Source organism: Nothobranchius furzeri, chromosome 15, assembly GCF_043380555.1.
Source record: "Nothobranchius furzeri strain GRZ-AD chromosome 15, NfurGRZ-RIMD1, whole genome shotgun sequence".
Lineage (NCBI taxonomy): Eukaryota > Metazoa > Chordata > Actinopteri > Cyprinodontiformes > Nothobranchiidae > Nothobranchius > Nothobranchius furzeri.
The window spans coordinates 38,257,130-38,271,093 of NC_091755.1; the positions used below are offsets into that span (position 1 = coordinate 38,257,130).

General features: G+C 40.6%; 1 protein-coding gene across 1 annotated transcript; it reads right to left on the reverse strand.

Annotated features, from left to right (window-relative positions):
• Window positions 1-5,877: 5,877 nt before the first annotated feature.
• On the reverse strand, window positions 5,878-9,053 carry LOC107390409 (membrane cofactor protein). The gene is made up of 5 exons (XM_070544816.1): window positions 9,007-9,053; window positions 8,278-8,357; window positions 7,987-8,175; window positions 7,301-7,403; window positions 5,878-6,058 (listed from the first exon to the last, which is right to left on the reverse strand). Exons 2-5 carry the CDS (start codon window positions 8,333-8,335, stop codon window positions 6,004-6,006), a joined length of 405 nt encoding a protein of 134 aa, XP_070400917.1. The 5' UTR covers window positions 8,336-8,357; window positions 9,007-9,053; the 3' UTR covers window positions 5,878-6,003.
• Window positions 9,054-13,964: the final 4,911 nt, after the last annotated feature.

The window sequence follows — 13,964 nt, forward strand, 5'->3', positions numbered from 1 at the left end:
ATATAATAACTGACTTAAAGAGCAAGTCACCCCCAAATAAACTTTTTTTTGCTGATAAAATAAATAATCGAGTGTCTACTCGTGCTGCAGACAAGTGTCGTCAATAATTTGGCACTTCAGTGCATCTTAGTTAAAATTTAAATATTCTGCCTAAAACTGGCAGTGTTGTGCCGTTGTCAGGTAAAAACTCTGCACTGTATTCTAATTTAAATCTGCCACCGCTATTGGCTAAGAGGTATGCCATGATGTAAACTGGTACATTATGACGTCACAATGCTGTCGTGAGCCTGTGTGTGTGTGTATTTGTTAGCAGCTCCGCCCTCTCGGTCTGCCAGGCAACAGAATTTGTTGCATTTTTCAAACATGAAATGGGAGTGGAGTTAGAATCTGGTAGGGGTTGACTTGCTCTTTAACCAGTCGAAATTCTGAATGATTTTCGTTATGTGCACAATCTACATTTCAGACATCAGAAATGTCATTGGTCCCAGTGTATTAGGGTTATATCTGTTGGATCTGTGTATCTGTTTCGTCTGTTGTTTGGTTTGAGTAGTAGGGTACATGTCCATTTCTTTAAAAAGAGGACAGGATGTGCGTGAATGTGTGGCAAAACCACACAAACCACGTTGGTACCATTACTTTTCCAGGTGAAGAGTTAAAAATTAAAATCTGATTCTGCCAACAGAATTGGGGCTCTAAAACAATTATATGTAAACATTTTGCATATTTATTGCATCAATCTCATTTTCTGCTGCTTTTAGTGCTGCAACAACATTATATTAATAAGAAATATGTGTTTTACTACAGCATCGGTAAAGCTTCCTGTGCACAAATTATTAAGGATGCTTGTTTCAGAACACTCTTCACTCACCAGAAGCATCCAGGGAGCAGACATTGAGGTGGTGGATTGCTTCAAGTACCTGGTGTTCACCTCTACAGAAAACTGAACCGGTCCAACAACACAGATGCTGACTATAAGAAGGGCCAAAACCGCCTCCACCTCCTGAGGAGGCTGAGGTCTTTCGGACTTCATTCCCAGCTGCTAAAATCATTGTGTCACTCTGTGGTTGGCTCTGTTATCCACTTTGCTGTGGTCTGTTGGGGTGCAGGCAGCTCTGACCAGCACAGGAAGAGACTGAACAAGCTAGTTCACAAAGCTAGCTTGGTTCTGAGCGGTTCTGAGCTGCTCACTGGATTCAGTTGAGGAGACGTGTGAAAGGAGGATGCTGGGGAAGATGACCACTGTAATCACCATCTAATTGACCACAACATAACCTTTCATGCACAGACAAGGCTACACCATTTGTCGGGGCCCAGAATCCCAAAACAACCACTTATTGTTCCTCAAAGGAGACATAAACAGTCTCACTCAAGGTCTCCTGCAAAGGTCCTGCAATCTCTGCGTAAAAGCCAGACTCCAACATTCTTCACTCTGAATAAAGTGAAGCCTAGATGACTTTACAACTCATAAGCTTAAATAATCATATGTGATGAATGAACAAGATGTTTCAATGAAATGTTTGAATAATCTGTGCTCAAACCAATGATGGCTTTAAAATGAATATTGCTCTTAGAATGATCCATTCATTTCAGATGTCACCTACATCGAATCAGTATGTGTCGATTAAACAAGTTAATCAATGTTTAAACTCATACACATTATAGTAAAATACAAATTAAGGTTAATATTTACCTCGCATAAGAGTTTTAAACATTCTCATTCACAAAGTGTTAAAAACATCTTTGTTTCTGAACAAGGCGTGTATTCTGAGGAATGTTTTGGTGAGCCCTCAAGACATGGCACATTCTGATTCGCCAGAATTGATAAATAATGAGTTTGTTAACCCTCCCACTGTCTTTAAGGGGGACCCCGCGAGGAAAGTTGACCATTGAGCAGTACTGATGGTTGAGGTCCTCGTGGCAGGGGTGAGGTGGTGCTCACTCCTCACCCCTGCCACACGGACCCAAGGGATAAACCATGAACCCTGCTCAATGGTCAACTTTCCTCGCGGGGTCACACCCATTAGGACAGTGGGAGGGTTAAAACAGGAATTACTTCCTGATTCATTGCGTTTTTAGCTGACTCTCGAACCGGCCAATTCGGGAACAAGCATTTTTGAAACCATCTTCTCCTTTGACCTCCAGTCAAAGCCTCTCAGCAACGCTGCGGCTGATACCAGACAAACGGCTCTTCTAAGAGCTAAACAAACAGACTTAGACACAACCAAGCATTCCAACTTCCTGCCGTCACCTGGAGAAATCTCAGACTAGACGGGTCCTATCGGAGCTAGTCTATGGGTTTCTGATATCAGAGGTTCACTCCACCGGCAGTGACCATCGACCCCCTGGATCGAACGAGAATTTCCACACAAAGTGTGCGTAGACTTGGCACAGATTGCGTTGGACGGTTTTCAAATAAACAACTCTCTAGTTATAAACAAACAACAAATTATTTTACAACCCAGACTGCACTAACTCCCTCATATACAAAGGAGGGTTTTGCTAAAACATCTAGCTTCCATTACAACATTTCACACATCACATTAAATCACTTCATATCATTACATCACATCTCATTATTCATATCTTGTCATGTTTAATCATTAGTTTAGGAAAAATAATTAAATTAATTTTATAAACTATATACCTGACTCTGTCTGAATGAATACGAAGTGTGTTTATGGTCCCTGAAGAAGCAAATAACCCTAGAATCTTCTGATTAAACATTCAAAGATCAATCATGTTGATGTTTCAAATGTATATGGAATCATCACTTCTTATTGGTCACAATATAGTGTCAATCATATCATAAATCATCACGCTTCACCACCATCTTAAGAAAAACCACCCACCCACTGGGTTCCACTGTGGAGACCATGGACGGCTCCTTCAGAGGCAGACTGAGACATCCCAGATGTAAAACAGAATGCTACCATGCGTCATTCATCCCCTCTTCAGTAAGAGTGTAGAGCTCAACAGGTTGAGCGGGTTGTCCAGTAATCGGAAGGTTGCAGGTTCAATCCCGGCTCCGGACAGAGAATTCTGCTGTTGTATCCTTGGGCAAAACACTTAAGCCACCTTGCCTGCTGGTGGTGGTTGGAGGGTTCGGTGGCGCCTGTGCTCGGCAGCCTCGCCTCTCATCTCCACCAGTGTATGAATGTGTGTGTGAATGGATGAATGATACACTGTAGTGTAAAGCGCTTTGGAGTCCTTACTCTGAGAGGCGCTATACAAGTGCAGGTCATTTATCATTTATCATTTAAGCTGTACTGGCATTTTTTACACAATAACACCAATACAATATTCATTATGTGTTCAATACTCGTTCAACATCACAATAACATAGTATGTCCTTGTCTCTTGCAGTATGCTGCATGGTGTTGGAACCCAAGTTTTTTCTGTTTTATTTGTGGTTTTTACTGGTTGGAGGTTACAATTCTAGACTACTGCCTATGTGTATGTACATGCACCTTTGTTATTATTTATCTTCAAATAATTCCCTTAAGTGTTGGTGCTGCTGTAACAAGTGAATATCCCACTGTGGGATCAATAAAGTATATTCTATTCTATTCTATTCTATTCTAATAAAGTGGCATTTCAGACAGCCATTTAAAATATGAAAAACCTCCAAAGCAAAAGACAGCAGTAAGAACCGCCATAAGTAATATCTTATATAAATAGTTTCAGTCAGACATTACTTGAATAACATCTTGTGGCAATATATTTACAATATCTAAAAAGCTATATACACATTTTTATATAAATTAAGACCCTGGCGAGATCCTAGTTTAACTGAGTAGAAACATAAACATAAAAATAAAAAATACACATCAGATAGTTTTTTTTTCAGGTGTAATGATTTAAATTACATGTTATTTATTAAGCCATAAGACGTAGGATTCCATAGGAAATATGAAATCAACCTTATGGATCTGTGGGAACTGTTCAACCAGAAGATTGGAACTTTTTATTGCAGGGATTAGATAACAGCTTCGTATTCACTCAGAGACAACAGAAGAGAGAGAGTCAAGTTTAAAAGTTTAAAGAATTTATTACTAAACAAATGAAACTAGACTAACTTGAACACTACATGTATGGTGTAACTAAGGTGGATGAGATGGAAAATGGTGTAATGTGGAATGTTGCTCAGAACCAGCAAATCCGAAGAAGCGATTAGTTGTGATGGGAAATGAAGGTGATGTCTTTGCGCTAACCTTTGGTTAGGAGATTCATAAACACATTCAACGCCATTTCGTCGGCCTACATACCCTGGTGGAAGTCCCCGTTAGATCAGGAATGTCGAGGTCCAGCTGGACCCTCTCTGGAACTGAAGCCGGTAGGAAAAGCAGCGGTTGCCGACCAGACCAGTCTTGAGATACTTCCGGGTCACAATAGTTTTGTTGGCCTCTAGTGAGACCCAAACCTGGGTCGTGATGGTTCAGCTTTTATTCTGAAAGGAACTGTTGCAGCAGTTGGAACAGCAACATATTTTATCCAGCTTGTCGTTGGTTCTTTCGGCTGAAGAGGAAAGTTACGGATTGGCCACTCCGACACTTCTCTAGAACGCTTTGAACTGGAGTTAGAGATGGCGTGGGCATAGTTTTATACTTCGGATGTTTTGGTTTATGGTCGAATGAAAAGAGGGCAGATTTACCAAGAACCACCAAAACCACGCCTCCGTCAGATCTGGCAGATTCTGATTGGATCAGTGAAAGCAATGTGTCATGTCGTCTCATGACGCTACGTGAGATCAGTCCTAATGGAACATTTAAAGTTATATTACTTATTATATTCTATAGAATCATAGTAAAGTAATTAATATTTTTTATTTCACAGATTGGTCACATCTTATTATTGACTAACACTTTGTTTGATTAGCTTTATTAAAATAGAGTTCTTTGATTTATTAAAAGGAGAGAGTCCATTCTTCATTCTTCTCTTGAGCTGGAAAGAAGCAGTTTATAAGCAAATGTATGAGACCTTGAGGCCATATCTCATGCAGACTAGTTCTGTGTCAGAGGAGAGGGGAAAATTACTTTTGTTGGAAATCAGTCGTTTCATTCTGTTACACAGGATATTAATTACTGCTGATTAACTTTATTAATCTCTTACTATTGTAAGCTGAAGTGTACACATTTTCGTACGTTTAGTTTTAATTTGGTTTTGCATCTGGCAGTGTGAATGTTCTCTAGAAAAGGAAGGCTGCTGTTGGGCATTTTTTGAGCACATCTTACTTTGCATAGCGTTCTTCTCAGCCTCGGAACACCTCCGATCGCAGATGGTTATGGAAGATGTCAGTAAAGTTTCGACCACACTGTTCCAAAATTCTTTATTAACAGTTTGAGTTTTGCTTTCGTAACTTTTCCAGAGCATCAGATGTTAATGACTTCATCATAAAACCAAGACACAATTCAGCTTCTGTTCACCAACAGAATGATTGGTACAATAACAATGGAGAGCATTTTACTCACGCTTCATTAACTTTAATGAAATGTAGGAATGTCTCTGACAAGAGAATGGATAACCATTTACATAGAAAACATGTTATTTTACATGTTGTTCGGATATGGACAAATCATGTATTTCTACCCGATTTCTAATGGGATCGTTACACGTTTCTATCACACAGGGGGTTAGGACAACTTATATGCACTCATCTCAAATCCAGGTGAACATCTGTACGTGATTGAAGCCTAGTGTGGAGGCTGAGAACCTTCAACAAACTCAACATTGGGAATGGTAGGATTTTTACAATAAACTGTGAAAAAAAATAGAAAAATGTATAAAAATAAACCTTTGTTATTGCAAATATGAGTGGATTTGGAAGATGAAACACATAAACACTTACAGACACAGGTTGGAGGACCTGGCTGGAAGTTCCCATCTTCAGAACATGTGAGTAGTGGCGCTCCACTGAGAGCGGTATTATTTAAACAAGTGTAGCGCACAACGTCTCTAAATGTGTATTGCTCTTTTTATGGACCATAGGTGCCATTTGCAATTGTTTTAGGTCCACCCTTGATCTTCACATCTGCGTTCTGCTTGACCAACCAAATTATAACTAAGTAGTGGGATTATAAAAAAAGAGCAAAAAAGTTTAGCTAGGCAACTTCATTTCAAATAACACTGAAGGTCAAGTTAGCTTAGAAAAAAGTTCATAATCTGCTTGGTTTGTGAACACATTATAATCCAACACAGTGGCTACAGAAAATAATCAGACCTCATTAATTCTTTACTCGTTACAATGCAACCATTTGCTAAAATCAATTTATTATAACCAGTTGTCCTGTCCCTGTAGCTGAAAAACACCCCCACAGCATGATCCTGCCACTGCCATGCTTCACTGTAGGGACTGTATTGGACAAGTGATGAGCAGTGGCTGGTTTTCTCCACACATACCGCCAAACCTTCTATCTTGGTCTCATCAGACCAGCGAATCTTACTTTTCACCATCTCGGGGTGCTTCAAGTGTCTTTTAGCAAACTCCATTCAGGCTTTCACGTTACTTGCACTGAGGAGAGGCTTTAGATGGGCCACTCTGCCATAAAGTGCTTACTAGTGGAGGGCTGCAGTGACAGTCGACTTTCTACAATTTTCTCCCATCTCCTGACGGCATCTCAGAAGTCAGCCACAGTGACCTTTGGGCTCTTCTTTACCTCTCACACCAAGCCCCCCCCCCCCCCCCCCCCCAGTTGCTCAGTTTGGCCAGACGGCCTGCTCTAGGAAGGGTTCTGGTCGTCCCAACCATCTTCCATTTAAGGATTATGGAGGCCACTGCTCTTAGGAACCTTAAGTGCAGTAGAGATGTTTTTGTAACCATGGCCAGATCTGTGCCGTGCCACAATTCTGTCTCTGAGCTCTTCAGGCAGATCCTTTGACCTCATGATTGTCATTTACTCCGACATGGATTGTGAGCGGTAAGGTCTTATATAGACAGGTGTGGCTTTCCTAATCAAGTCCAATCAGTATAATCAAACACAGCTGGACTCCAATGAATGTGTAGGACCATCTCAACAATGATCAGAAGAAATGGAAACACTTGAGTTAAATATGAGTGTCACAGCAACGGGTTTGAATACTTAGGAGGGTTTGATATATCGGTTTGTCTTTTTAAATAAATGTGCAGAAATTTCTGAAATTCTGTGTTTTTTCTGTCAGTATGAGGTGCTGTGTGTACATTTAGGGGAAAAATAATTTATTTGATTTTAGCAAACAGCTGCAATATAACAAAGTGAACAATTGAAGAGGGGTCTGAATACTTTCTCTACCCACTGTAGCACTTCCACATTATATTAATACTCACCCTTGATTACAAATGACTTTAGCCGTGTCACCATACAGAGTGTCTCCCTTAGGGTAATCAACGTTCCCGTTTTCCACTTCAGGATAAGCTCCACAGTTCTTCCCTGGAACCAAAGCTCAGACACTCAGTTACTGGACAATATCATGCATCTAATGTTTGTGAGATACTCTGTTGAACAGGGCAAGTTACCATTAATAAAAGTTTCAATTTTGACATTATAATTATTGCAAGCATGCAGCAAAGCAGTGATGCTAGCGCATGGGGTTCCTACAAGGTTTCCAGGTACAAACACTAATCCAGGCGGGATTTATGGAGTCGTTGGAAGGTGTGCATCCTGTTACATCTGGTATAAATCTGGCTGCGTTTCACAGACACTAAATCAGAATAATCAGATGTGGAGGTGGTAGTGTGATGGTCTGGGGCTGCTCTGCCGCTTCAGGAACCCGAACCACTTACTGGAACTGATGAAACCATGAATTCTGCAGAACATTCTGAAGGAGAATGTCTGACCTTTGACCAAAACATGCAAACTCTATGCAAAAAGGCTGCCAACCTTTTAGCTGCTATTATGCAGCCCCTTTCCCTCCATATTCTATTTTATTTGTCCATAATGTTAAAATTTTCTAGATTGCACAGGAACCCGGTGAATCCGGCTACATTTAAATATGCAATTGAATGATATTTACTCTCGCAAACCAGCGACAAACGACTCCAAGTCCCAGCAGTACAAGTGATGGATGAAGACCCTCCAGCAGGTGTGTAGCCAGTGTTACAGGAGAAAGAAACTTTGGAGCCATCTGGAAATGTGTTTTGCAGAATGGCATCTCCCTTCAAATTCATGTTAGGCCCTCCAATTGGTTTAGAGCAGTCTTGAGCTAGAACACAAACAAAAAGGAGAAGTGATGAGCAACGTGAGGAGTGGATGTACAGTAATTACAGGCATGTTAAGTTTGATCTGCTGCCCGGATTGAACTCACCTTGAGCTATAATAGCAAGGCCAAGAAAGCTCAGTAGCAAGAGGGCAGTGACACCCATGGCCGGATCTGACACAGTTAATCTGATGACAACAACAACAAGCTCATTTAGGTTAAGAAGACAGAAAAATGTAGAAAGGAAGTTCAGGTGTTCAACTAGAGAAGGTTCGATATAACAAGCAGTTTTCTAGGTTATAATTGGAACATTGCGCCTTCCGGTTATGTTTATGTTTGACCAGTGGCGTGTCCAGCTCTTTTAAAATGGGGTGGCCCAGGTGAGGCACAACTTTGTGCATGGGTGGCACCAATGGTTATGCTTTTTTTGTTTTACCCCCAAGCCTTTTGTGGACAATGAAAAGCCCATTTAAAGGTAAATTAGTGTGGTGGAACCTGGCGTGGCCAATCAGATTCCAAGGGTGGCATGTGCTACCCCAGGCCACTCCCTGGACATGCCCCTGTGTTTGACATCCTGATTTGATTAGCATGCCAACACAAGAAAATGTAGATAACAATTATTATTAAACCACATCATGCCACAGTAGTTGCCTATTGATCCCGTAAGCAAAATAAGCCACGGCGGATAATGAAGACAAACAATTATCACACAAACCCTAACAAAACGAGCAAACTCCGTGAGCTGTATGCGTCACAGATAAAATAGCTTTCTTAGCTACCTAGCTTCCTTTAAACCTTTTTTGGTTTAATGTAAAATTGAGATTTGTTCAAACTTACCACAAATGCAAAGACTCACTATGGCAGTAACTTCCTCCAGCTCACTGCTGCCTGGAAGTGGGCGTGGTCCCTAACGTCAGAATAATTCACACAGCTCGTGGTGTTGTTTGGAAAGCCAATGTATCATACAATAAGCAGGCTTTTCTAGTCAAAATTCTGACTGCTTTTTATCATATCTACAATCTACATTTCAGATTGGTTTCAGTCTGTTGATGAAGAGCATTCCTATTAAAGTTGCATGTCATATAGTCATTTAAAATATTAAAAACTACCAAAACATCTCTAAATCATAACAGTACGAACCACCAGTAATCATATCTAATATCCATGCTATTATTAATAAATTGTTTCAATCAAACAGTATTTGAATAACATCTTATGGCAATATATTTACAATGTCTATACAGCTATGTATACTTTTTTGTAATTAAGACCTTGGTGAGATCCCAGTTTAACTAAGTGGAAACATAAACATAAAAATAAAAAATACACAGATTGTTTTTTCAGGAAATTAATAATTGCGGATTAACTTTATTAATCTCTTGCTATTGTACGCTCAAATATACACTTTTTTGTACATTTAGTTGTGTAAGAGTGGTAAATGTAGTGCTTTAAGAGCTTAATATATTATCTCTACTTATGACCAATAAGCTGTGATACTCTATACAAATATAGAATATCAACCTGCTTGGTCTTTGGATGTTTAATCAGAAGATTCTAGGATTCTTTGTTTGTTCAGGGATTGTAGAACACTTCGTCTTGATTCACGGAAAGAGTCAGGTTTATAAAAAGTAAGAATTTGTTTTCCAACAATTAAAAACATGACAAGTTAACTAATATTACTGTGTGTGGATGGATCTAGGTGGATGGAATGTGATGTATGGTGCCCATGTGTGAATATGATGTTATCAGAACTTTCGTATTTAGAAGAGCTGAGTTCTGGGTGAAAAGGGGAAGAATTTGGTTTGTGTTAAGTTACGAAGTTGATTCGTATCAAAGCCACATCAGACGCGATCATACTGCGTCTACCTCACCATTTGGAAGACCCTCTTCGTGGATCCGAAGGTCAGAGAGGTCGGATGACCTCTGGCACTGAGGTTGTAGAATGCCCGCAGCACCGACCCTTCTGTCCAGAGATGTTTTCCGGGTCACTACAGATGGATGGAACCATTTGCATCTAGAAGGACTCTTAGGGAGTCGGAATAATATCAGCTTTGTTCTGCAGGAACCGTTTGCTGTGTCAGCGGTAGGCAGCTTTTAGCAGCTTGCCAAAAATGCTCAAGGTTAAAAAGTTTTCCCTCTGGATGGCCGTTCCGTAGCTCTTTCTCCAGAACTGAATGCTGAATGATGGAAAGCTGGAATGTGACTGCCGAATCACCAGAGTGATTCTGTTTTAATATTCTCATGTTATGAATTCTTGGCCAATCAGAACGTGCCACGTTAAGGGATATTACAAAGACAACCTCAGACATCACACCTTAAGATGCCGGATGCTCTGATCTGGGGTAAAGAAATATCATTGTGTCATGAGTTTAACTGAACTTTAATTTGTCCTTGTGTCTGGGAGCGGGTGACAATTGACTTGTCCTATCAAAAATTACTGATTACCATATATATAAATCATTCTATGTAATAATTAATTTCATTTCAGTAATTCAAGCACAGATCAATCAACCTTATTGATTTAAGCACAGATTAATCAAAACATTATTATTATCCATATTATTCGAATGATTAACTCGTATAGGCTGAAAACAGCCAATCCAGTCCGTCCTAGATAACCAGGCAGGCTTGGCACAGAAGGGCCTTGAGAAGGGAACAGTTTGTTGACACTTTATTACCATGTGTTCCGAGCTGCAAAGAGGCCCGGGCTCCAGCTGATGGAATAGGATCTGGCAGATTACGAGCAACACATGCAGACTCCTGTCTCCATGTAGACCAGATACTGAAGGGGTCAAACTGTACATGAAAACTGACAATTTCTGGACATTACAGTTGCATTTAGTTTTAATTTGGTTTTACAACTGGCAGTGTAAAAGTCCTCTAGAAAAGGGATGCTGCTGTTGGCCTTTTCTTGAGCACATCTTACTGTCACGTTGAGAGGATGGTTTGAACCTGAAATGCAGTAACCCAGGATGACACGAGGCAGAAGTGGATATGAAGTAAAAATCCTTTTATTTTAGGAGGCTGGGCATAAATCCAAAGGCAAATGCTGGCAAAAAAGAAAAAACAGAAGCTCTTTCATGAGCAAGATCAGGAGAACACACGAGACGGACATGACAACACTGACAACGACAATGGACCGACAAGACACAGAGACAAGACAGGGCTTAAATACACTGGGGTATAATGGGAGGCAGATGAGCTGCAGGTGTGTGGAGTGTGGGGGGAGGACCAGGTGAAAGCAATGACTATTCAGGGAAGAAACTAACATGACCTAAGAGTGAACCTAAAAACAGAAAAGCAACCATATAACTAAAATTCTAAAGGGAAGGAGTACTACAAAAACCGGTGGGACAAAATGTATTAAAGAGACTAAAAAATGAAAAGCTGAAACTATAAACACTGCAGAGGGATGACTGGCTTCAGAGGGGTGACTGGAGAAGACTAAAGGAACACAGGAGACACATAAATGAGATGCAGACAAAGGACACATGAGGGCGCTATGAAACACAAAAGGAGAACCTGGAGTGGGAACTGGAGGGGCTGGGGAACAAAGGGACACAGAACATGACACTTACTTTGCATATTCTTCTTCTCAGCCTCAGAACACTTCCGATCCCAGGCGGTTATAGAAGATACCGGAAAATTTTCTACCACACTATTTCAAAATTCTTTATGAACAATCTGAGTTTTGCTTTCATAACTTTTCCAGAACTTCAGATTTTAAAATGACAGTGTGTAATTTTCCTGGTAATAGGGGAAGTACTTACCTAAATGATATCAAGCAAGCATTACTTTTGTGTTCAAGTGCCGACAGATGACCGTTAGGGTCAAAAGTCCCTGGGAGCACAACCTCCAGCTAAATAACATCAGATTCTCTTTCATCACTGGCAACGAGTGAAGAGGTAAATGTGTAAAACAACAACGTTAATAAACGGTGAACATTTCGTAACCATTTGTTACAGATCAGTAAATGTGTTTTGTTCTCACGGGCTTCCGTAGAAGGAAACAGGTTATCCAATATGGCGTCGCCCAGAATCTTAGACCCGCTCCCATGTATTTGAGAACAGATTTTTATGGTTATATGTTATGAAACTGTCAACATCTTTCAACAACTGGACATATTTTAATTCATTTACATCAAAATTGCGATGGATATTTCCAGAGACTAACAGTAAAAACTACAAATTGTCACTTTAATGAGTTCATCATAAAACCAGGAGGAGACAGCACATCTTCTGTCCACCTCCAACAGAAAAATTGGAATGGAGAGCATTTTACTCATGCGTCATTAACTTTAATAAAATGTACAAATGTCCCAGATAAGAGAATGGATAATCATTTACATAGAAAAACATGTTATTTTTTATGTTAAGATATTGACAAATCATGTATTTCTACTCTGCAATGGACTGGCTCTCTGTCCAGGGTGTAACCCCCCCCCCCCCCCCCCCCCCCCACGCGACCCTACGTGGACAAAGCGGATTCAGCCAATGGATGGATGGATGTATTTCTACCCTATTTCCACCTAATGTAGGGATCTTTACAAGCTTCTGTCACACGTGGCGTTAGGGCAACTTCTGTGCAGCTCTGTGTCACACAACCTCCCTCTCAGCCGTCAACCTCCTCTAGGGAGGCACCGCAGAGCCGCTCAGACTCCATTACCCAACATCCCTAGAGCCAGGCTTCCGTTTCACGTCACCCGCCAAATCTATATAAGGAAGTGCCGCACAACGCCGGCTCACTCAGTCATCGTTCTAACCGAACCTAACCTAGAGTCCAAACCAGATCAGCTCAGATCACGAAGCCTGTTCAGATCAGACCAGCCAGATCTCAGAATCCTGCCTGTTCGTACAGATCAGCTTCAGACCAGGAGTCGCCGTGTTCAGCTGTGTCCCCATACAGCTGCGCACCCGGCTCCCAGATTAAACAGCGTGTCCATTCAACCCGGCGTCAGTCACTCCGCGCTTGGGTTAAAAGCCACGCCACATCCAAACTCTCGCCCAGCTCGAGTCACCCCGTTACACTCTGAGCTTTACACCTGATCATAGGACTATAGGACCCAGGCAGATGTCATTAAAAAAGCATGCCAAAAACATTATTAGCTTATGATGAGCCAACAGTCCAGATGAGTCAAACAAGCAGCTCCCTTTGATTTCATTTAAATGCCACTATATAACCAACCTGAGAGATAGGGTTTATGATCTGAATATAGTCCATGCTAATTAGAAAAGCAGTTTAAATTAAGTGAGATGTGTGTGATTTTTTAGATCCATGAGAAAAACTCAATCAGAAAGACTGAAATCTACATTTGTACAGCGGGTGGGAAAGTCATTCCAAACATTTTCTAGAGACTCTGTCTTACAAACCAAACATACTGGCCCAATATCTTAGTGATAACAAAGCAGCTTGGCATGCCGGACATTCTTACAGAGTGATGAATTAAACCCAACCCTATCGGGAAATTTTATTTACCAAAACTCTTTTATCTTGATTTTTCTGAGAAAGCTACCCAGGTCAGAATTATAGCACAACAAAAGGTTGACGTAAACAGGGAAAATGTTCAGAACAAAATGTATTTGATGCAGATTTCTATCAGAAATCATGTTAGGAGGTAAGGTTTTACTAAGGAGATGTAAAATCAGACAAACCCACATAACAATGTCAAGTGATGCCTTCAACTCAGAGAATAAATTACTCATATCCAACTATCAGTGCTGTCTGGAGTAGGAAAACATTTTTATTTTTCTGAATTTGTGCTGCACACATTAAGCCACCCCTTCGAATTATGACCC